The 25,834-nt window shown below is 40.5% G+C and overlaps 1 protein-coding gene across 3 annotated transcripts in view; it reads right to left on the reverse strand.

The window, feature by feature from the left end:
• The window catches only part of LOC128692089 (protein C1orf43 homolog), a 41,882-nt gene that overhangs the window by 5,517 nt on the left and 10,531 nt on the right, over positions 1-25,834 (reverse strand). For all 3 annotated transcript variants that reach the window (XM_070085228.1, XM_053781080.2, XM_053781079.2), the window contains exon 4: positions 5,335-5,560. In XM_070085228.1, the coding sequence (XP_069941329.1) occupies positions 5,335-5,560 (226 nt within the window). The remainder of the gene's footprint in view (positions 1-5,334; positions 5,561-25,834) is intronic.

Consider the following 25,834-nt stretch of genomic DNA (forward strand, 5'->3'; position numbering starts at 1 on the left):
ATTGAAATGCAGTTACAATATTTCTTCTATAGTTATAAAAATTCCACATATTAATCACAATACAGCCTCTCCTCACTTAACAATGGAGTTTCGTTCCTAAGACCATGTCAGTAAACGAATTCGTCATTAAGTGAGGAGCATAATATAATGGTAGTGGGTTTGTGTCTACCATCTCTGATATTGTTTTAATGTCACCTTTGCATCATAACATTTCTGGTATATTTTTAAATGTTTATACAGTAGTGTACTGTTTTTTTTTTTTTTTTTTAACAAGTCGGCCGTTTCCCACCGAGGCAGGGTGACCCAAAATAAGAAAGAAAATCCACAAAAAGAAAATACTTTCATCATCATTCAACACTTTCAGACACACTGAAAATGAAAATTGACTTTGCTCTTGACTCTCGCCCAGGCAGGTCATAGCAGCTCTCCTTACTTACTCTGTCTCCCTACGATCCCCGTTGGGGAGGGGAACCTTTACCAACGTTGTCATCGCCTTGACTTACACGATGAGCTACACAAATCGTGTAAAGATCAAACCAAGAAATGGTACCGTTGATGATTCAACGAAGATTGCTCTTGCAACTGTTGTTCAGGGAGCACTGGAAGTAAAATTCAACACCATATTGTCACTGAAAGAAGCATTCATTGTTGTGTGTCACGATGATGCTGAAGCAGAGAAGCTACTCACTACAGAAGCCATCACTACTCTTACTACTCAAGGGTTTACTGTTACGTCATCTCCTGCCCTCAGGGCAAGGAAATCAGTATTCCTAAAAAAACTGGACAAGATTCTGACGTCTCAAACACCTGCTGAACTCAAGTCATCCATTGAGACGCAAAATACTTGGGCTACTGTTGACAGCACTACAAAAATCCCAAATGCAACGTCCATGATCAAGGTCACCTTCACCGACGTGAACATGGCTGCCACTGCACTGAACGAAGGTCTTGCTGTCTACTACTACTACATCAGCCCTACCTACATTGAAGCAGAGAGATATCACTACATCCAACATTGCTGGAACTGTTATTCATACCATCACACCACCAAAGCATGTCCAGTAAAAGACAAGAAGTTCTGCACTATATGTGGTAGTGAGGGACACACCTTCAGTTCCTGCACCACTGCTGCTCCAACACAACCAGCATGCTTAAACTGCAAGAGTAATGATCACCATACACTGGCAGCAAAATGTCCTACAAGAAAGGATATTATGAAGAAAACACAAGATGCAGCAAAGAAAAAACCTACTAGCAACACTCCAATGTATGCAGCAATTGCAAAAATACAAACAGACACTACAAAATTACTTCAAGCATCTACTCAGCCCGCCTCCACCACCACCACTACCATCAATCCTCCAACATGTGACTTAACGAAGATTCACTACTGTCTACTATACGCTCATATGCAAAACATGGCTGTACCTGGATCATTTAACTCTACCGTCAACGAGTTATTTGCATTAAATAACATGCCTTCATTTACATTTCCAGCATCTCCACCTTCTGAAGAAATTCTCAAATTCACCAAAAACTTAATCGCCAACTCTTCTGCAGAAGTTCCATCAACACCACCAACTAGTGACGTCAATCCAACAACGACCAATGAGAAGCCTCCACCTCCACCACCTCTCACTGAATCCAACCAATCAGAAGCCTTACCACCAGAAACATCTTCTAATTCGTCTACTGAAGTTGAAAACGAAGCAACACCACCTTCCTCTACTCCACCACCGCCTTCTCTACTTAGCTCACGTCGATTACCTGGAACACCATGCTTTAAACACAAAGGACTCGTATTCTACACCACGAGGCTATACCCTGCAAGCATGACTCGCCTAGAACTCATCCAACATCTCCAAGACAACACTGTATCGTACCAAAGCGAAGAAAGACCATTCCCTACCTACAACCAGATACTCCACCACCTCCAAACCAACGAATACTACTACAGCTCTCCCATAAGTGTGATACAACTCTCTCGAAAACAATATACCGCACTGATAAACGGTTTAAGACCATAACCAACTCATCCTGCTTGCTGCCTTCTGACACTCCCAGCTCCTACCGCTGCCTTCGCCATCCTCTCCTAGTGAGCCAAGCAATGACATCAGTCAAGCCTCTCTATCTACGTCTCCAGTACTTTTGTACCACATGTCCCAAAGTGGTTGGGCCACTTGCCTTGATTCCTCCTCTTCCCCTCCTCCCCATCCTTTTCCAGTTATTTCCATCCTTATCCTTCTTCCTTCCCATCTTACGACAGCTCTCGTCGTCCTCAATCCTCGATCCAACACTTTCACCACACTCACACATTATCACTGTTTTTGCAGAGGTGCTCAGAATACAACAGCTTAGAAGCATATACGTATCAAGATACACAACATATCCCTCCAAACTGCCAATATCCCAAACCCCTCCTTTAAAGTGCAGGCATTGTACTTCCCATTTCCAGGACTCAAGTCCGACTATATGAAAATAACCGGTTTCCCTGAATCCCTTCACTAAATATTACCCTGCTCACACTCCAACAGATCGTCAGGTCCCAAGTACCATTCGTCTCCATTCAGTCCTATCTAACATGCTCACGCATGCTTGCTGGAAGTCCAAGCCCCTCACCCACAAAACCTCCTTTACCCCCTCTTTCCAACCCTTTCGAGGACGACCCCTACCCCGCCTTCCTTTCCCTATAGATTTATATGCTTTCCATGTCATTCTACTTTGATCCATTCTCTCTAAATGACCAAACCACCTCAACAACCCCTCTTCAGCCCTCTGATTAATACTTTTATTAACTCCACACCTTTTCCTAATTTCCACACTCCGAATTTTCTGCATAATATTTACACCACACATTGCCCTTAGACAGGACATCTCCACTTCCTCCAACCGTCTCCTCGCTGCTGCATTTACCACAAAAGCTTCACATCCATATAAGAGTGTTGGTACTACTATACTTTCATACATTACCTTCTTTGCCTCCATAGATAACGTTTTTTGACTCCACATATACCTCAACGCACCACTCACCTTTTTTCCTTCATCAATTCTATGATTAACCTCATCCTTCATAAATCCATCCGCCGACACATCAACTCCCAAGTATCTGAAAACATTCACTTCTTCCATACTTCTCTTCCCAAATTTGATATCCAATTTTTCTTTATCTAAATCATTTGATACCCTCATCACCTTACTCTTTTCTATGTTCACTTTCAACTTTCTACCTTTACACACATTCCCAAACTCATCCACTAACTTTGCAATTTTTCTTTAGAATCTCCCATAAGCACAGTATCATCAGCAAAAAGTAACTGTGTCAATTCCCATTTTGAATTTGATTCCCCATAATTTAATCCCACCCCTCTCCTGAACACCCTAGCATTTACTTCTTTTACAATCCCATCTATAAATATATTAAACAATCATGGTGACATTACACATCCCTGTCTAAGACCTACTTTTACCAGGAAATAGTCGCCCTCTCTTCTACACACCCTAACCTGAGCCTCACTATCCTCATAAAAACTCTTTACAGCATTTAGTAACTTACCACCTATTCCATATACTTGCAACATCTGCCACATTGCTCCTCTATCCACTCTATCATATGTCTTTTCTAAATCCATAAATGTAATAAAAACTTCCCTACCTTTATCTAAATACTGTTCACATATATGCTTCAATGTAAACACTTGATCTACACATCCCCTACCCACTCTGAAACCTCCTTGCTCATCTGCCATCCTACATTCTGTCTTACCTCTAATTCTTTCAATTATAACCCTACCATACACTTTTCCTGGTATACTCAGTAAACTTATTCCTCTATAATTTTTACAATCTCTTTTGTCCCCTTTCCCTTTATATAAAGGGACTATACATGCTCTCCGCCAATCCCTAGGTACCTTCCCCTCTTTCATACGTTTATTAAACAAAAGTACCAACCACTCCAACACTATATCCCCCCCTGCTTTTAACATTTCTGTCATGATCCCATCAGTTCCAGCTGCTTTACCCCCTTTCATTCTACGTAATGCCTCGCATACCTCCCCCACACTTACATTCTGCTCTTCTTCACTCCTAAAAGATGGTATACCTCCCTGGCCAGTGCATGAAATTACCGCCTCCCTTTCTTCCTCAACATTTAAAAGTTCCTCAAAATATTCTCGCCATCTACCTAATACCTCCCTCTCCCCATCTACTGACTCCCCTACTCTGTTTTTAACTGACAAATCCATACGTTCCCTAGACTTTCTTAACTTGTTTAACTCATTCCAAAATTTTTTCTTATTTTCATTAAAATTTCTTGACAGTGCCTCTCCCACTCTATTATCTACTCTCCTTTTGCACTCTCTCACCACTCTCTTTACCTTTCTTTTACTCTCCATATACTCTGTGTACTGTATATTGCAATAAACAGAATAGAGGAAATCAGCTCTAATATACATTATTTAGGTATGCATACTGGTCAGAGAGTCCGTCATAAGTCTAAGTCGTCGGTAAACGAGTACGTTGCTAAGTGAGGAGAGGCTGTATATTGTACTGAACTAATATGTTTATTTTAAAGATGACCTAAACATTCTGACAAAGCACTTCAAACTATATTACTCTGATGCACTTCTGTGAGTATAATAATAACTACTGTAATGCAAAACATGTGGTAATAATTACAAACATTTACTTTTCTCAAAACTGGTAACTTGCAACACCTGCAAGTCTATGATGCATAAACCTTTACTACAGCAAATTTTGATCTTCAGTTTTTTTTTTTTACATAAGAACATAAGAAAGAAGGAACACTGCAGCAGGCCTCCTGACCCATGCAAAGCAGGTCTTTGTTACCCTCCGGCTTAACCCAATGACCCACCTAGTCAGGTCACGTCCACTTAAGGAAGGAGCACAGCATCAGACCCAGCAGCACAAGCTAGTAAGGTCCAACTCACACCCACCCACACCCACTCATGTATTTATCTAACCTATTTTTAAAACTACACAACATTTCAGCTTCTATAACTGTACTTGGGAGTCTGTTCCACTCATCCACAACTCTATTAGCAAACCAGTGCTTTCCTATATCCTTCCTGAATCTGAATTTTTCCAACTTGAAACCATTGCTGCGAGTCCTGTCTTGGCTGGAAATATTTCAGCACGCTATTTACATCCACCTTATTTATTCCCGTTTTCCATTTATACACCTCAATCATATCCCCCCTAATCCTACGCCTTTTGAGAGTGCAGATTCAGGGCCCTCAGTCTATCCTCATAGGAAAGATTTCTGATATATGGGATCAACTTTATCATCCTCCTCTGCACGTTTTCCATAATTCTTACCAATGTAAAATGCGCAGCAGCAAACTGTGGTATGGAGTAAACTGTGCTGCAGTAAACTGCATGGGATGATATCGAGCATGATCATAGTAGTCGCAAAGCTCATGGATGATGCGTGGCTCCACTAGTGCTAAGACACCTCCGGGGTTGGTAAGGTTCATCAGGAAGGCTCTAATACTTTCCCTGGGTCCACGAACTCCAACTCCTTCCAGAGATGACAACTCCTGCTCTGCAAAATGCAAAGAGCATGTAAATTAATTTCATTGTGCATGTATGTGTAATAAATATGTACATGCAATAAGATCACATTAAACAGGTGACATCATAATGTGCCAAATAACCATAGTGAAAAAAATGGAGAAATTCTAAGTGAACAGAGGGTTAGGTTCCAGACAGCCACTGTAAAGCAAATATCACCTTAAAGTGAATCGGTCTTCTTTTTTCACTTGCCAGTGCATATAAAAGTAAGCAACAGCACTAGGCCTAAAAACTATGCAAGAGTAAAAATAATAAATAACTTTGTTTTAATTGCCAAAAACCCATCTTAAAAGGAAGGCAAGTGCCAAAAAATAATAAACACGAATATAATTGAAAAGTGCCGTATTAGCAAAGCCCTCTAAACCAAGTGACATATTAAAGAGGTATGCCTATATAGTATGGGATGTGTATGCACAGAGGTGAGGCATAGGATGTTGTGTACATTAAGTGTGACTAGTCATCCCCTATAAGGATAATTTCCTGACCCACAGTCTGGCCAAGAGGTGGGGGAAAAGCTCCCATGGCATTCCATATTTTTCCCCTAAATTTGAACCATCATAAATGATTATATCACAGCATCATCAAAAAAATTCCACAATTTTTTTCAAGTAACATCCAGTGGAACCTCTGGTCACGACCATAATTCATTCCAAAACTCTGGTCGTGACCCAAACCTAATTTCCCTGCTGGAATGTATGTAAATATGATTAACCCATAAACGGTCCAAACATGTATATTCACTCACCCAGTGCCCCGAATATTTTGAAAAATAAAAAAATAATTTTTTTTATAGAAATAAAGAGCATATTTTTCTTAGTGTTATAGGATAAAAAAAAATTAGGGTCAGTACCTACCCAGATGTGAGGGCGATCACCTGAGGGCAAGATGGAGCAACAATGAGTCCTACCGCTTGCAGAAGTGTTGCCAATATACCTTTTTCTCTCATTCTCATATTATTTTATATAATTTTTATGTTCTGATAATTACAATTTATAGTAGTTCTTGTCATTTCATAACCAATCTTTGTTTTGACACTAATATTAGGTACTGAAAATTGTACTCACATTGTCACAAACACACTGACAGGTGGACATTTACACCTGCCTTGGTCATTTACCATTGTCTTGGAATATATACAAAGTATTTATAGGTCCCAGCAATGTTTTGGATACACGGGGGTATAGAAGAAGAACAAGGAAGAAAGAAAAAGAAAGAAGAAGGAGAAGGAAGAAGAAAAAAGAAGTTCCCTTGAAGCATGATGTCAGTGACAAGCATCCAGGAGGGCAGTGATAAGATAAGTGATGACATTTGATGGGCACCTGCGAGGATGCAGAGATAAGATGAGATAAGAGATGACATTTGATGGGTGCCTGCGAGGGTGCAGAGATAAGATGAGATAAGGGATGACATTTGATTAGCATCTGCATCTCTGTCTCTGCTTATCTGTCTCTGTGTCTAGTCTCTCTGTCTGTTTCTCTGTGTCTCTGCTTGTCTCTCTCTCTGTCTCAGAGAGAGCCACTGTGAACCAATAGGTATTCTTATGCATTATATCTACAGGCACAGTATAGCACTTCGGATTTTTTTAGGTTATCCTAGGTAATTTACACTATGTATAATTGTATCTATGTGTACCTGTGAGACAGATATAAGAAGAGATAGGCAGAGACAGATAGACAAGAGAGAGATAGAGACAGAGATAGGTAGACAGAGACAGACAGACCCTAAACTTGAGGTCAACATCACTTTCCTCTTAAAAGGGGAGTGTTAACCCTTAAACAGTCCAAACGTATATATACGTTCACTCGCGCAGCGCCCCAAATTTTTTGAGAAAAAAAATCATTTTTTTTTTAATAGGAAAACAGAGCATTTGGTACCCAGGCATCCCCAATTTTTTTCATATGGCACACACTCAGTGCACACACCCATTCTCTCATGTCTAGGGGACTCAGGCATAACGTGCCAACGTTGAACGAATGACAAAGGAAACGTATATATACGTTCGGGCGCTACGCGAGAGAACATATATATACGTTTGGACCGTTTAAGGGTTAATATGACATTACATCAGTGAATCCTTGGTGTTTGCCACACTGTTTGCTCTAGCTGGCACTCCCACAAGGTACTAAGTGGTCCCAGATTTTTTTAATATGGTGCACACTGAGTGTTAAGACCCATTCTATGCTGACCAGGCATCTCAGGCCAATCGTGCCAAATTTGGAGGCAGGAAAAATAAAATGTATATGTACATTTGGGGCACTAGCAGTAAGAATGTGTATATACATGTTTGGACCGTTTATGAGTTAATCCATTCCAGACCCCTACGAACTGTATGGAAATATTTTTTTAAGATTGTTAAGCACAAAAATAGTTAATTATACCAAAAAATGCACAGTGTAATAGTAAACTAAATGTAAAAACCTTGAATAACACTGAGAAAACCTTGAACAACAGAGAAAACTAACATTGCACGAGTCCATTCTAGACCCCTATGAACGGTTCGCTGTAAACAGTTTTTTATTTTTAAGAGTTTTAAGCACAAAAAGTAATCAAAGTTTGAAAAATTCTTAATTATACAAAATAATGCAAGTTTAATAGAGAAACAAACTTAAAAAGGAGTTAGGTGTACACAAACAACAGGAAGTGGGGAAAATTGGTACATGAAAAAAATGGCACAGCTGTTTGTTCACACCTTATTGTGTGTTCATGACCAGATGCAAAAAAATGGCGAATTTTTTGGTCGTGAACCGATTTGTTCGTGTTCAGAAGCGTTTGTGGCCAGAGGTTCCACTGTATAATGAAAACATCCCAACAGATTGCATCTTAATCAATGGTCTGCTTTTTATTTTTTACCACAAGAGCCATCTCCTACCAAGGTAGGGTGGAAGAGAACAGAGCAGTTGTTTGGTAGAAATATGTAATATTGTTTATCATGTTAATATCAAATGATGTCAATTTTAGTAAAAGGACACAAATGCAACTAATGTGAGATTTTATTGTGGCAACGTTTCATTCTCCAGGAGCTTTATCAAGCCTTTACAAACAATGCATGGACACAGAGGGTATTTATAGGCTCGGGGTTAGGTGTAATACTTATGGTAGTCGTAGTAGTAGTAGTAACATAAGTTGTAATAGTAGTAGTAATACAATACAGTGGAACAATCAACTTGCATACGAGTAAAATGTTATAACAGCTATTACTAGGGTAACAAAAATAGTTTAGACAGCTATAGGCCAATATCAAACTTACCATTGATATCCAAAATCTTTGAGAAACTCGTGCACAGGAGACTATACAGTGGACCCCCGGTTTGCGATGCTATCGGTATCCGATAAATCCAGTAACCGATGCATTATATCGCAGAAAATTTGCCTCGCTTTCCAATACAAAACCCGGTATGTGATGTGGTTCGTACGAGACGTGTCCATGTGTGGCCTGAACTGCCCCATGTGTGCCAGTGTTTACAAGCCAGCCAGTGTGCGTGCATCTAAGGATACATTCGGTACATTCCATATTATCACTGTTTTTGGTGCCTGTTTTTGCAAAATAAGTCAACATGGGCCCCAAGAAAGCTCCCAGTGCCAACCCTTCGAGACCAAGGGTGCTAATGACTGTTGAAATGAAGAAAGAGATAATTGCTAAGTACGAAAGTGGAGTGCGTGTGTCGGAGCTGGTCAGGTTCTATAGTAAACCCCAATCAACTATCTCTACTATAGTGAGCAAGAAAACGGCAATCAAGGAAGCTGTTCTTGCAAAAGGTACAACTGTGATTACGAAACAGCAACCGGAAGTGTTAGAAAATGTTGAGAGACTGTTATTGGTGTGGATAAATGAAAAACAGATAGCAGGAGATAGCATCTCTCAAGCAATCATTTGTGAAAAGGCTAGGCAGTTGCATGACGATTTGGTAAAAAAATTGCCTGCAACTACTGGTGATGTGAGTGAATTTAAGGCCAGCAAAGGTTGGTTTGAAAGATTTAAGAATCGTAGTGGTATACATAGTGTGATTAGGCATGGTGAGGCTGCCAGTTCAGACCACAAAGCGGCTGAAAAATATGTGCATGAATTCAAGGAGTACATAGAGGCTGAAGGATTGAAACCTGAACAAGTGTTTAATTGTGACGAAACAGGCCTGTTTTGGAAGAAATTACCAAGCAGGACCTACATTACTGAGGAGGAAAAGGCACTCCCAGGACATAAGCCTATGAAAGACAGGCTTACTCTGTTTATGTGTTCCAATGCTAGTGGTGATTGCAAAGCGAAGCCTTTATTGGTGTATCACTCAGAAACTCCCAGAGTGTTCAGGCAAAAGAATGTCCTCAAGGCTAATTTGTGTGTGCTGTGGAGGGCAAACAGTAAGGCATGGGTCACTAGGGACATTTTCTATGACTGGTTACACCATGCATTTGCCCCCAATGTGAAAAATTACCTAATTGAAAAGGAATTAGACCTTAAGTGCCTCCTGGTATTAGACAATGCCCCTGGTCATCCTACAGACTTGTCAGAGAGACTTTGTGGGGACATGAGTTTCATTAAGGTCAAGTTTTTGCCTCCTAATACCACTCTTCTCCTGCAGCCCATGGACCAGCAGGTCATTTCCAACTTCAAGAAACTGTACACAAAAGCTATGTTTGAAAGGTGCTTTGAAGTGACCACAGAAACTCAATTGACTCTAAAGGAGTTTTGGAAGGATCACTTTACTATCCTCAGTTGTGTAAAACTTATAGGTAAGGCTTGGGAGGGAGTGACTAAGAAGACCTTGAACTCTACCTGGTAAAGACTGTGGCCAGAATGTGTAGACAAAAGGGGTTTCAAAGGGTTTGAGGCTAACCCTGAGAAGCCTATGCCAGTTGAGGAATCCATTGTGGCATTGGGGAAGTCCTTGGGGTTGGAGGTTAGTGGGGAGGATGTGGAAGAGTTGGTGGAGGAGGACAATGAAGAACTAACCACTGATGAGCTGCTAGATCAACTTCAACAGCAAGAGGCCACACCTGAGGAAACTGCTTCGGAGGAGGGGAGAGAGAAATTGAAGAAGTTGCCTACTTCAAAGATTAAGGAAATCTGTGCAAAGTGGCTTGAAGTGCAAACCTTCATGGATGAAAATCACCCTCAGACAGCTATTGCAAGCCGTGCTGGTGACTATTACACTGACAAAGTTGTGAACCACTTTAGGAAAGTCATAAAGGAACGAGAGGTACAGGCCTCTATGGACAGATATGTTGTGCGACAGAGGTCCAGTGACTCTCAACCTGGTCCTAGTGGCATTAAAAGAAGAAGGGAAGTAACCCCGGAAAAGGACTTGCTACCTCAAGTCCTAATGGAGGGGGATTCCCCTTCTAAATACTAACATCATCTACACTCTCCCCTCCTCCCATCCCATCAATCATCATCAGATCTTCATTAAAGGTAAGTATCAATTATTCTTTCGTTATTTATTGTTATTTATTGTTATTGTTGTTATTGTAATTACTATGCTATTGCATTAAGCTTAATATTTCATGTGGTAAAAGTTTATTTTTTTCATACTTTTGGATGTCTTGCACGGATTAATTTGATTTCCATTATTTCTTATGGGGAAAATTGATTCGCTTTCCGATATTTTTGGTTTACGATGAGCTCTCAGGAACGGATTAGTATTGCGAACCGGGGGTCCACTGTATTCATTTTTAACGTCACAAAACATACTCAACCCCTGCCAATTTGGATTCAGGAAAAATAAAAGCACTAATGATGCAATTATAAAAATGCTAGATCTGCTTTACACAGCATTGGAAAATAAGGAATATCCGCTAGGAATTTTTATTGACCTAAGAAAAGCATTTGACACAGCAGACCACGGCATCCTACTCCACAAACTTGACCACTATGGTATAAGAGGCCATGCGCTTGCATATTTTAAATCCTACCTTTCTAATAGGTATCAGTATGTCACTACATTATTAATAGGTAGTAGGTTGGTAGACAGCAACCACCCAGGGAAGTACTACCGTCCTGCCAGATGACTGTGAAACAAAAACCTGTAACTGTTTTGCATGATGGTAGGATTGCTGGTTTCTTTTTCTGTCTCATAAACACGCTAGATAACAGGGATATCTTGCTACTCCTACTTACACTTTGGTCACACTTCACAGACACGCACATGCATATATATATATACATACATCTAGGTTTTTCTCCTTTTTCTAAATAGCTCTTGTTTTTTTTATTTCTTCTATTGTCCATGGGGAAGTGGAAAAGAATCTTTCCTCCGTAAGCCATGCGTGTCGTATGAGGCGACTAAAATGCTGGGAGCAATGGGCTAGTAACCCCTTCTCCTGTATACATTTACTAAAAAAGAGAAGAAGAAAAACTTTATAAAACTGGGATGCTTAAATGTGCGTGGATGTAGTGCGGATGACAAGAAACAGATGATTGCTGATGTTATGAATGAAAAGAAGTTGGATGTCCTGGCTCTAAGCGAAACAAAACTGAAGGGGGTAGGAGAGATTCAGTGGGGGGAAATAAATGGGATTAAATCTGGAGTATCTGAGAGAGTTAGAGCAAAGGAAGGGGTAGCAGTAATGTTAAATGATCAGTTATGGAAGGAGAAAAGAGAATATGAATGTGTAAATTCAAGAATTATGTGGATTAAAGTAAAGGTTGGATGCGAGAAGTGGGTCATAATAAGCGTGTATGCACCTGGAGAAGAGAGGAATGCAGAGGAGAGAGATTTTGGGAGATGTTAAGTGAATGTATAGGAGCCTTTGAACCAAGTGAGAGAGTAATTGTGGTAGGAGACCTGAATGCTAAAGTAGGAGAAACTTTTAGAGAGGGTGTGGTAGGTAAGTTTGGGGTGCCAGGTGTAAATGATAATGGGAGCCCTTTGATTGAACTTTGTATAGAAAGGGGTTTAGTTATAGGTAATACATATTTTAAGAAAAAGAGGATAAATAAGTATACACGATATGATGTAGGGCGAAATGACAGTAGTTTGTTGGATTATGTATTGGTAGATAAAAGACTGTTGAGTAGACTTCAGGATGTACATGTTTATAGAGGGGCCACAGATATATCAGATCACTTTCTAGTTGTAGCTACACTGAGAGTAAAAGGTAGATGGGATACAAGGAGAATAGAAGCATCAGGGAAGAGAGAGGTGAAGGTTTATAAACTAAAAGAGGAGGCAGTTAGGGTAAGATATAAACAGCTATTGGAGGATAGATGGGCTAATGAGAGCATAGGCAATGGGGTCGAAGAGGTATGGGGTAGGTTTAAAAATGTAGTGTTAGAGTGTTCAGCAGAAGTTTGTGGTTACAGGAAAGTGGGTGCAGGAGGGAAGAGGAGCGATTGGTGGAATGATGATGTAAAGAGAGTAGTAAGGGAGAAAAAGTTAGCATATGAGAAGTTTTTACAAAGTAGAAGTGATGCAAGGAGGGAAGAGTATATGGAGAAAAAGAGAGAGGTTAAGAGAGTGGTGAAGCAATGTAAAAAGAGAGCAAATGAGAGAGTGGGTGAGATGTTATCAACAAATTTTGTTGAAAATAAGAAAAAGTTTTGGAGTGAGATTAACAAGTTAAGAAAGCCTAGAGAACAAATGGATTTGTCAGTTAAAAATAGGAGAGGAGAGTTATTAAATGGAGAGTTAGAGGTATTGGGAAGATGGAGGGAATATTTTGAGGAATTGTTAAATGTTGATGAAGATAGGGAAGCTGTGATTTCGTGTATAGGGCAAGGAGGAATAACATCTTGTAGGAGTGAGGAAGAGCCAGTTGTGAGTGTGGGGGAAGTTCGTGAGGCAGTAGGTAAAATGAAAGGGGGTAAGGCAGCCGGGATTGATGGGATAAAGATAGAAATGTTAAAAGCAGGTGGGGATATAGTTTTGGAGTGGTTGGTGCAATTATTTAATAAATGTATGGAAGAGGGTAAGGTACCTAGGGATTGGCAGAGAGCATGCATAGTTCCTTTGTATAAAGGCAAAGGGGATAAAAGAGAGTGCAAAAATTATAGGGGGATAAGTCTGTTGAGTGTACCTGGTAAAGTGTATGGTAGAGTTATAATTGAAAGAATTAAGAGTAAGACAGAGAATAGGATAGCAGATGAACAAGGAGGCTTTAGGAAAGGTAGGGGGTGTGTGGACCAGGTGTTTACAGTGAAACATATAAGTGAACAGTATTTAGATAAGGCTAAAGAGGTCTTTGTGGCATTTATGGATTTGGAAAAGGCGTATGACAGGGTGGATAGGGGGGCAATGTGGCAGATGTTGCAAGTGTATGGTGTAGGAGGTAGGTTACTGAAAGCAGTGAAGAGTTTTTACGAGGATAGTGAGGCTCAAGTTAGAGTATGTAGGAAAGAGGGAAATTTTTTCCCAGTAAAAGTAGGCCTTAGACAAGGATGTGTGATGTCACCGTGGTTGTTTAATATATTTATAGATGGGGTTGTAAGAGAAGTAAATGCGAGGGTCTTGGCAAGAGGCGTGGAGTTAAAAGATAAAGAATCACACACAAAGTGGGAGTTGTCACAGCTGCTCTTTGCTGATGACACTGTGCTCTTGGGAGATTCTGAAGAGAAGCTGCAGAGATTGGTGGATGAATTTGGTAGGGTGTGCAAAAGAAGAAAATTAAAGGTGAATACAGGAAAGAGTAAGGTTATGAGGATAACAAAAAGATTAGGTGATGAAAGATTGAATATCAGATTGGAGGGAGAGAGTATGGAGGAGGTGAACGTATTCAGATATTTGGGAGTGGACGTGTCAGCGGATGGGTCTATGAAAGATGAGGTGAATCATAGAATTGATGAGGGAAAAAGAGTGAGTGGTGCACTTAGGAGTCTGTGGAGACAAAGAACTTTGTCCTTGGAGGCAAAGAGGGGAATGTATGAGAGTATAGTTTTACCAACGCTCTTATATGGGTGTGAAGCGTGGGTGATGAATGTTGCAGCGAGGAGAAGGCTGGAGGCAGTGGAGATGTCATGTCTGAGGGCAATGTGTGGTGTGAATATAATGCAGAGAATTCGTAGTTTTGAAGTTAGGAGGATGTGCGGGATTACCAAAACTGTTGTCCAGAGGGCTGAGGAAGGGTTGTTGAGGTGGTTCGGACATGTAGAGAGAATGGAGCGAAACAGAATGACTTCAAGAGTGTATCAGTCTGTAGTGGAAGGAAGGCGGGGTAGGGGTCGGCCTAGGAAGGGTTGGAGGGAGGGGGTAAAGGAGGTTTTGTATGCGAGGGGCTTGGACTTCCAGCAGGCATACGTGAGCGTGTTTGATAGGAGTGAATGGAGACAAATGGTTTTTAATACTTGACGTGCTGTTGGAGTGTGAGCAAAGTAACATTTATGAAGGGATTCAGGGAAACCGGCAGGCCGGACTTGAGTCCTGGAGATGGGAAGTACAGTGCCTGCACTCTGAAGGAGGGGTGTTAATGTTGCAGTTTAAAAACTGTAGTGTAAAGCACCCTTCTGGCAAGACAGTGATGGAGTGAATGATGGTGAAAGTTTTTCTTTTTCGGGCCACCCTGCCTTGGTGGGAATCGGCCAGTGTGATAATAAATGTGATAATAAATAAATGTCACTATTAAAGACACAGCTTCATCAATACGGCCACTTGATACTGGAGTTCCGCAGGGAAGTGTCCTTGGACCCCTGCTCTTCCTCATTTACATCAATGATCTTCCAAACATATCCCAACACCTGAAACCCATTCTCTTTGCTGACGACACGACTTATGTCATCTCCCACCCTAATCTTGCCACCCTCAACACCATTGTTAACGAGGAGCTGCTCAAAATATCGACTTGGATGACAGCCAATAAACTTACACTTAACACTGGCAAAACCTACTATATTATGTTTGGTAGCAGAGCAGGTGTTGCTCAACTTAACATTAAGATCGACAACACTCTAATTGCCAGACATAATGAGGGCAAATTCCTTGGCCTATACCTCGACAACAACCTAAATTTCAGCACCCATATCCAACACCTAACAAAAAAAAGTAACCAAAACGGTGGGGATCCTCTCCAAGATACGATACTACGTACCGCGTGTGGCCAGCAGTAACAGCCTAGTTGATCAGGCCCTGATCCATCGGGAGGCCTGGTCATGGACCGGGCCGCGGGAGCGTTGATCCCCGGAATAACCTCCAGGTAACCTCCAGGTAACCGCAAACTGCCCTTCTCACACTATACCATTCACTTATATATCCATACCTTGGGGTTCAACTGCAGCAACACACCTAAAGCCAATAATAACCCAACAAAAAGCCGCAGTAAGAATAATCACTAAATCCCATCCCTGGCAACACACCTCCCCACTCTTCATAGATCTAAACTTACTCCCTGTTCAGAACATCCACACTTACTACTGTGCAATCTATATCTACAGGACCTTAAATTCCAATATTAACCTTGACCTAAAATGCTTTCTTGATAGTTGTGACAGGATCCACAGGCATAACACCAGACACAAACATCTCTATGACATTCCCCGTGTTTGACTAAACCTTTATAAAAATTCAATGTATTTCAAAGGACCTAAAATCCGGAACACCCTACATGAAAACTCTAGAACTGCAGACACATTCATCACTTTCAAAACTACAGTTAGAAAACATCTTATCTCCCTGATCCACCCCGACAACTAACTACATTATACCACCTGGTGGTTCAAAATTACACTCACTCACCCACTGACTATAAACCCAGAAATACTAATCTTAATCTTAAAATAATAAATCCTAACTAGTCATAAGTTTGCCTATGATACTCAAATATAGACACCTTGTATTGTGCCAAAACAAAAGCATTCACATTGCTAAACTCACAAATTATGATGTAGCCACTTAGCCTTAATACTATAATCTGTAATGATTTAATGTTAAGAATTAATCTAAGTCTGCTCAAAATGCCTAGCCATGCTAGGTGTCCTAGTGGCCCCTCTGTAATTAGTATTTTATAACATGTAAACCACAAAATACCCAAAACCTGTAAACCCCACATTGTAACCAATATAGAGAATAAACTTGAATTGAATTGAATTGAATTGAAATATTTCTGTTGGTGGTTGGATCTGAGAAGGTCTGTTGAAGTGTTCTTTCTTTGTTGTGTTCTTGTGTAGCAAAGACTATGTGATGGCAGGGTTTACTGTTTCGAGGAGGATTTTTGCTAATACTTCAGAGATGATGAAGCTACCTCTATTTTGCTTGTGTTAGAAACAGCGATTAATGATGATTCAAGGCATTTACGTCTGCAGAAATTTGGCTCTCTGATTGCTAGCCTGGCGTTGTTGAATTTCATGAGGTGATTGGTGGAATTCCAGTGTCGTACGCAGGCGTTGTTCAAGTTATCATTCCTACATGTGTTACTGTGTTCATTGATGCGTGTTTCAAGGTTCCTAGCTGTTTCACCTACATATATCTTGTCACAGCCTCCACAAGGTATAGTGTAAACTCCTGCATTGACTGGTTCATGGTGGTATGATTTTGTCCTGGTTAGACCACTTATGGAAGTGCTGGATGTGATGGCAACTCTAGTGTTAGTTTGTGCGAGTACCTTGGAAACATTCACTGCAACCTGACTGTTGGGAAGGATTATAAATTTGTTAGGAGTGGTGTTGTTGCGTTTTGATGTGTGGAATCTTCAGGCAAGGCTCAACGCAGTTGAACTGACTATCCAGTTTACTCTAGAAGAAGAATCCAGTGGCAAGCTACCCTTTCTACACGTCCTCATTTACAAAGTTCATAACAATCTAAGATTTACCGCAAACCTGCCAACAAAAATGATCTCACCCACTTCTATTGCAGTCAAGATACTAAGACCAAAAGAGGCATTATCACTGGATTTTTCCTAAAAGCATACCGAATTTGTAGTCCTGAGTTTCTTGATGAAGAATGTACGTACTTACATACACCAAACCTTCACTGATCTACATTTTCCTTCCTTTTTCATCAAAGACTGCAAGAAAAGAGCTCTTCAGATCATAAATTCTCCACGCACCAACACCACTCCTAAAATAGTTATAATTCTTCCCAACAGCCAGGTTGCACTGAATGTTTCCAAGGTACTCGCACAAACTAACACTAGAGTCGCCATGGCATCCAGCACTTCCATAAGGGATCTAACCAGGACAAAATCAAACCACCATGAACCAGTCAATACAGGAGTTTACACTATACCTTGTGGAGGCTGTGAGAAGATATATGTAAGTGAAACAGCTAGGAACCTCGAAACATACCTCAATGAATACATTAATGCATGTAGGAATGATAATTTGAACAACGCCTGCGTACAACACCAGAATTCCAGCAATCACCTCAAGAAATTCAACGACGCCAGACTAGTAATCAGAGAGCCAAATTTCTGGACATAAATGCCTTGAATCATCATTAACCCTTAAACTGTCCAAGCAGATCTATGTTCACATGCGTAGTGCTCCAAAAGTAGATCAACGTTTTTTTACATATCAAATATAACAAAAAAAACGTAGATCTACTTTTTTTACATACTTTCAAATGTTGAAAAAATATAGATCAACGTTTGGACAGTTTAAGGGTTAATTGCTGTTTCTAACACAATCAAGCAAAATAAAGGCAGCTTCATCATCTCTGAAGTACATATTAGCAAAAAAAACCCTCAAAACAGTAAACCCTGCCATCACATAGTCTCTGCTATACAAGAACACAACAGAGAATTAACACTGAAACACACTTTCTCAGATCCAACCACCAACAAAAATATTAGACTAACCCATTTTTATGTTACCCAAGTAATAGCTGTTATAAACTTTTACTCATATGCAAGTTGATTGTTCTATCGTATTGTATTGTACTACTATTACAACTTACGTTACTACTACTACTACTACTACTACCACTAATATTACACCTCACTCTGAGGCTATGTATACCCTCTGTGTCCATGTATTGTTTGTAACGGCTTGATAAAGTTCCTGGAGAGCGAAATGTTGCCACAATAAAATGTCACATTAGTTACACCTGTGTCCTTTTACTTTACATATTGCTGGTAATTCTACCAACATTAATACAATGTCAGTTTTACAGTAATTGATCCTTAAAAATAAAGGGGGAATGACTAATACACAGTATTTTACAAAAGAGAATTAATAATTTCTATATACTGCTGACACAAATACAGCCTCTCCTGACTTAGTGACAGAGTTCTGTTCTTGAAACCTCGTCGGTAAACGAATTCGTCGCTTAGTGAGGAGCATACTATAATGATAGGGGGTTTGTGTCAACCATCTCTGATATTATTTTAATGTCACCTTTGCACCAATTATAACATTTCTGGTATATTATTAAATATTTTTACATTAGTGTACTGTACAGTGGACCCTTGGTTATTGGTCGTTCCGCTTATCAGCCAACTCGGTTATCAGCTGATTTTTCGGTTTCCAGTTATCGGCCGTTATTTCGCTTACAGGCCGTATGGGACTTATAAACCCACCGCCACCAGCTGCTCGTGCGTCAGTCTGGCTGTGTCTCTGGGCAAGTGAGGAAGCTTCTGCTCATTCATCCAAACATTTCACTATAATCCACTGTTTTTGGTGGTTATTTATTAAGTGCAACTGCGAAATAAGTAACCGTGACCTCAAAGAAAGTTCCTAGTAAAGTTCCTTTGGTAAAGACAGTGAGAACACGATGGAATTTAAGAAACAAATTGTAGCAAAGTACTACAAGAGTGGTGGTGGTAGAGGGTGATAGTGGTAGAGAGTGGTAGTGATAGTGGTAGAGGGTGGTAGTGGCTGTGATGGTGGTAGAGGGTGGTTGTGATGGTGGTAGAGGGTGGTTGTGATGGTGGTAGAGGGTGGTTGTGATGGTGGTAGAGGGTGATAGTGATGGTAGATGGTGGTAGTGGTTGTGGTGGTAAAGGGTGGTAGTGATGGTGGTAGAAGGTGGAAGTGGTTGTGATAGTGGTCAAGGATGGTAGTGATGGTGGCAGAAGGTGGTAGTGGTTGTGATGGTGGTAGAGGGTGGTAGTGATAGTGGTAGAGGGTGGTAGTGATGGTGGTAGAGGGTGGTAGTGATGGTGGTAGAGGGTGGTAGTGATGGTGGCAGAGGGTGGTAGTGATGGTGGCAGAGGGTGGCAGTGATGATGGTAGAGGGTGGTAGTGGTAGTGATGATGGTAGAGGGTAGAGCTGCAAGACCTTCATCTGGAACAGCAACAGACCACAGCTGAGGAAATTGCTTCAGAGGAGGAAGAGAGAGGGAAGAATGTGCCTTCTTCAGTGATTAAGGACATGTGTGCAAAGTGGAGTGAGTTGCAGGGGTACAGTGACTCTTAAGCCTCTCTGCTCCTACCTATCTTCCATAAGCCAAGAAGAGTCTTCAGTAAAGGTATGTAATACTGATTTAATTGTTCATGTATTTATTTTATTTAGTTCTCATTGTGTTGTGTATGTAAAACTATAATTAATCTTTAAAAAAATTATTTTTTGTGAATATTTTTGGGTGTCCGGAACAGATTACTTGTTTTTTTTTTTTTTTAACAAGTCGGCCATCTCCCACCGAGGCAGGGTGACCCAAAAAAGAAAGAAAATCCTCAAAAAGAAAATACTTTCATCATCATTCAACACTTTCACCTCACTCACACATAATCACTGTTTTTGCAGAGGTGCTCAGAACACAACAGTTTAGAAGCATATACCTATAAAGATACACAACATATCCCTCCAAACTGCTAATATCCCGAACCCCTCCTTTAGAGTGCAGGCACTGTACCTCCCCTTTCCAGGACTCAAGTCTGGCTATATAAAAATAACCGGTTTCCCTGAATCATTTCACTAAATACATATTACCCTGCTCACACTCCAACACATCGTCAGGTCCCAAATACCATTTGTCTCCATTTACTCCTATCTAACACGCTCACGCACGCTTGCTGGAAGTCCAAGCCCCTCGCCCACAAAACCTCCTTTACCCCCTCCCTCCAACCTTTTCAAGGACGACCCCTACCCTGCCTTCCTTCCCCGACAGATTTATACGCTCTCCATGTCATTCTACTTTGATCCATTCTCTCTAAATGACCAAACCACCTCAACAACCCCTCTTCAGCCCTCTGATTAATACTTTTATTAACTCCACACCTTCTCCTAATTTCCACACTCCGAATTTTCTGCATAATATTTACACCACACATTGCCCTTAGACAGGATATCTCCACTGCCTCCAACCGCCTCCTCGCTCCTGCATTCACAACCCAAGCTTCACACCCATATAAGAGTGTTGGTACTACTATACTTTCATACATTCCCTTCTTTGCCTCCATAGATAACGTTTTTTGTCTCCACATATACCTCAATGCACCACTCACCTTTTTTCCCTCATCAATTCTATGATTAACCTCATCCTTCATAAATCCATCCGCCGACACGTCAACTCCCAAGTATCTGAAAACATTCACTTCTTCCATACTCCTCCCCATTTTGATATCCAATTTCTCTTTATCTAAATCATCTGATACCCTCATCACCTTACTCTTTTCTATGTTCACTTTCAACTTTCTACCTTTACACACACTCCCAAACTCATCCACTAACCTAAGCAATTTTTCTTTAGAATCTCCCATGAGCACAGTATCATCAGCAAAAAGCAACTGTGTCAATTCCCATTTTGTATTTGATTCCCCATAATTTAATCCCACCCCTCTCCCGAACACCCTAGCATTTACTTCTTTTACAATCCCATCTATAAATATATTAAACATCCATGGTGACATTACACATCCCTGTCTAAGACCTACTTTTACTATGAAGTAGTCTCCCTCTCTTCTACACACCCTAACCTGAGCCTCGCTATCCTCATAAAAACTCTTTACAGCATTTAGTAACTTACCACCTATTCCATATACAGGTCTCCCTCAACATTCGCGAGGGTTAGGGGATCAAGAGCCTCGCGAATGTTGAAAAACCATGAATGTTTGGTGCCCCAATATATTGTACTGCTTCCTTAACTTGTTGAACCATGAATAATCATAAAATACATGAAAACGTTGTAAATTGTACTAAATATATACATGTTATGCTTTTATAATGTATGTTATTTAATAACATGTATGTTAATAACATGTATGTTATTAAATACCAGACTCCACCACTGCCTCCACCAATGCCTCCACCACTGCGAGTCCCTACTACCCTCCCTCCGACCCCCGCAACTGTCAGCCAGCCCTCCCACCACTCGGTGTGGTGAGTGTTTTGTTTGTTCATTATTTGCTATTAAACTACAGAATAAATAATGTAAACCCATTCATGACTGCATATTGGAATGGCTATTAGGAAAGGTATTAGACGGTGACATCATGTGTTTACTCTTGAACACAGCAAAGAATCGAACATTTCTGCTATTGCTAATAATAACAATAGTAATAATAATAATAATAATAATAATAATAATAATAATAAATACGATATAATTGAAGAGGGAAATTGTACAAAAATACGAGGGAGTGGTTGACACATCGTCAGTGTGACTTTGTTTATGCTGGAGTGAACATTAGTCTCCCTGCTCTTCCAAACATTTCACAATAATTCAGCGGTTGAGGCAGTGGTATTTAATAACATATATGTTATAAATAATAATAGTACATGTAATTATTAATAACATGTATTATTATTAACATGTATGTATTTAATAACATATATGTTATAAATAATAATAGTACATATTATTAATAACATGCATTGTTATTAACATGTATGTTATTAAATACCATTGCCTCAATCACTGCCTCTACCACTCCAGTCACACTCAATCTACAAGCACCAAACACAATGAATTATTGTGAAATGTTTGGAAGAGCAGAGAGACTAATGCTCACTCCAGCATAAACAGTCACACTGACGATGTGTCAACCACTCCCTCATATTTTTGTACAATTTCCTTCTTCAATTATATCATTTATTATTATTATTATTACTCTTGTTATTATTAGCTGTAGCAGAAATGTTTAATTCTTTGCAGTGTTCAAGAGTAAACACATGTCACCATCTAATACCTGTCCGAATAGCCATTCCAATATGCAGTCATGAATGGGTTTACATTATTTATACTGTAGTTTAATAGCAAATAATGAACAAACAAAACACTCACCACACTGAGTGGTGGGAGGGCTGGCTGCCAGTTGCGGGGGTCGGAGGGAGGGTAGGAGGGACTCGCAGGTGGCGGGAAACTTAAATATGATTTGGCGGCTGGGAATTTGGTGGCTGGGAATTTGGCGGTTGGGAATTCGCGAATGTGCGAAGCCCGTGAAAGTTGAAAACGTGAATGTTGAGGGAGACCTGTATATGTACAGTACTTGCAACATCTGCCACATTGCTCCCCTATCCACTCTATCATATGCCTTTTCTAAATCCATAAATGTGATAAAAACTTCCCTACCTTTATCTAAATACTGTTCACACATATGCCTCAATGTAAACACTTGATCTACACATCCCCTACCCACTCTGAAACCTCCATGCTCATCCGCAATCCTACATTCTGTCTTACCTCTAATTCTTTCAATTATAACCCTACCATACACTTTTCCTGGTATACTCAGTAAACTTATTCCTCTATAATTTTTACAATCTCTTTTGTCCCTCTTCCCTTTATATAAAGGGACTATACATGCTCTCTGCCAACCCCTAGGTACCTTCCCCTCTTTCATACATTTATTAAAAAAAATTCCAACCACTCCAACACTACATCCCCCCCTGCTTTTAACATTTCTGTCACAATCCCATCAGTTCCAGCTGCTTTACCCCCTTTCATTCTACATAATGCTTCACACACCTCCCCCACACTCACATCCTGTTCTTCTTCACTCCTAAAAGATGGTATACCTCCCTGGCCAGTGCATGAAATTACCGCTTCCCTTTCTTCGTCGACATTTAAAAGTTCCTCAAAATATTCTCGCCATCTACCCAAAACCTCCATCTCCCCATCTACTAACTCCCCTACTCTGTTTTTAACTGACAAATCCATTCGTTCTCTAGGCTTTCTTAACTTGTTTAACTCACTCCAAATTTTTTTCTTTTCATTAAAATTCCTTGACAGTGCCTCTCCCACTCTATCATCTGCTCTCCTTTTGCATCTCTCATAAGCTAACTTTTTCTCTTTTATCACACCCTTTACTTCATCATTCCACCAATCACTCCTCATTTCTCCTGCACCCACTCTCCTATAACCACAAACTTCTGCCCCACATTCTTATACTGCATTTTTAAAACTATTCCAACCCTCTTCAACCCCCCCACTACTCATACTTGCACCAGCCCACCTTTCTGCCAATAGCTGCTTATATCTCACTCAAACTTCCTCCTCCCTTAGTTTATGCTCTTTCACAACATCCGTGCACACGAGGGCCTGGGATCTTCAATCAACTTGGCGTCCACCAGGACGCTGACATGTCCCTAGGGGAGCTCTCCATCGGGCTGTTAACGGAGTCACTGGCTTCTTGGACCTCTTGGGGAGGGTCGATGGTGCTTGTGCAAGCAGCAGATCCCAGGGCAACTTGCTGCTGTTTGCAATGGCTGTCTACCGAGGAGAGACAGGCACCTAGCAACATCTGTTGTTGGGGCAATGGATGAATTCCCTGCTATGTTTGTTAACTGCTCATTACTCTGTAATTTGTCTATGATTGTAATCATGTGATAACGTGTTTATCATTCATTACCTTTGAAACTTGTCATGATTTTGACCAGCTCTACCTGGAGCTCATTACCTTTGTAAATTCTCATGATTAATGTGTTTATGATTCATTACCTTTGCAATTATTCATGAGTGTGACCAGCTATACCTGGAGCTCATTACCTTTGTAACTTGGTCATGATTATGACCAGATCTAGTTCATTACCATTGTAACTTGCTCAGCTATCAAAACTTTGGAGTCCAGTCCCTGGACCAATTATGTACTTCTGTAATCTTTTGACTACCGCCCACAGGATGGGTATGGGGTGCATAATAAACATATTAAACTAACTCACCTCCCTCTTGCTTGTTGTTGCCATTTTCCTCTTTTCCCACCTACCTCTTACTCTAACTGTAGCTACAACTAAATAATGATCCGCTATATCAGTTGCCCCTCTATAAACGTGTTCATCCTGGAGCCTACCGATCAACCTTTTATCCACCAATACATAATCTAACAAACTACAGTGGTCCCTCAATAATCGTCCGGCCTGAAAGTCATCCATTTCAGAAATAGTCCTGTTATTTCGTCTAAACATTAGCTCGCAAATGGTCAGGTAACTCGCTAATAGTCCTTCGTCCGGGATGCGTACTCATGGCTCTGAGCCGCCTCGGCCTCTCTTCCCAGCCAGTGTGCCTTTGTTTACCAGTGAGCGACGGTCCCCTCACTTGCTCCAACGAAATATTTCATAATATTCCACTGATTTTAGTGCTTGCAAGTGCTAAATAAGCTACCATGGCTCTAAAGGAAGCTCCTAGTGCCAAGCCTTTGGTAAAGAAGGTGAGAAATACGATTGAATTTAAGAAAAACATCATTGAACAATATGATAGTGGCGTACGTGTGGGCGAACTGGCCAGGATGTATAACAAATCCTATACAACTATATCTTCCTTCATAGCCAAGAAAAAGGAAATCAAGGACACTGTTGTTGCAAAGGGGGTAAATATGCTGACAAAAATGAGATGACCAGTGCTCGAAGATGTTGAGAAGTTATTATTGGTGTGGATAAATGAGAAACAATTAGCAGGAGATAGTCTTATGACGTCGCTTATTTGTGAAAAGGCTAGGCAGTTGCATGACAATTTGGTAAAGAAATTGCCTGCAACTAGTGGTGATGTGAGTGAATTTAAGGCCAGCAAAGGCTGGTTTGAGAGATTTAAGAAGCGTACTGGCATACACAGTGTGGTAAGGCATGGTGAGGCTGCCAGTTTTGACAACAAAGCGGCTGAAAAATATGTGCATGAATTCAAGGAGTACATAAACAGTGAAGGACTGAAACCTGAACAAGTGTTCAATTGTGATGAAACAGGCCTCTTTTGGAAGAAAATGCCAAAGAGGACCTACATTACTCAGGAAGAAAAGGCACTGCCAGGACACAAGCCTATGAAAGACAGGCTGACGCTAATGTTCTGTGCTAATGCTAGTGGGGATTTCAAAGTGAAGCCGTTACTAGTGTACCATTCTGAAAATCCCTGTGTGTTCAAGAAAAACAATGTTATGAAGAGTAAATTGTGTGTGTTTTGGAGATCTAATAGTAAGGCATGGGTCACAAGGGACATTTTCGTTGAGTGGTTCAATGAAGTG

Source organism: Cherax quadricarinatus, chromosome 15, assembly GCF_038502225.1.
Source record: "Cherax quadricarinatus isolate ZL_2023a chromosome 15, ASM3850222v1, whole genome shotgun sequence".
Taxonomy (NCBI): Eukaryota; Metazoa; Arthropoda; class Malacostraca; order Decapoda; family Parastacidae; genus Cherax; species Cherax quadricarinatus.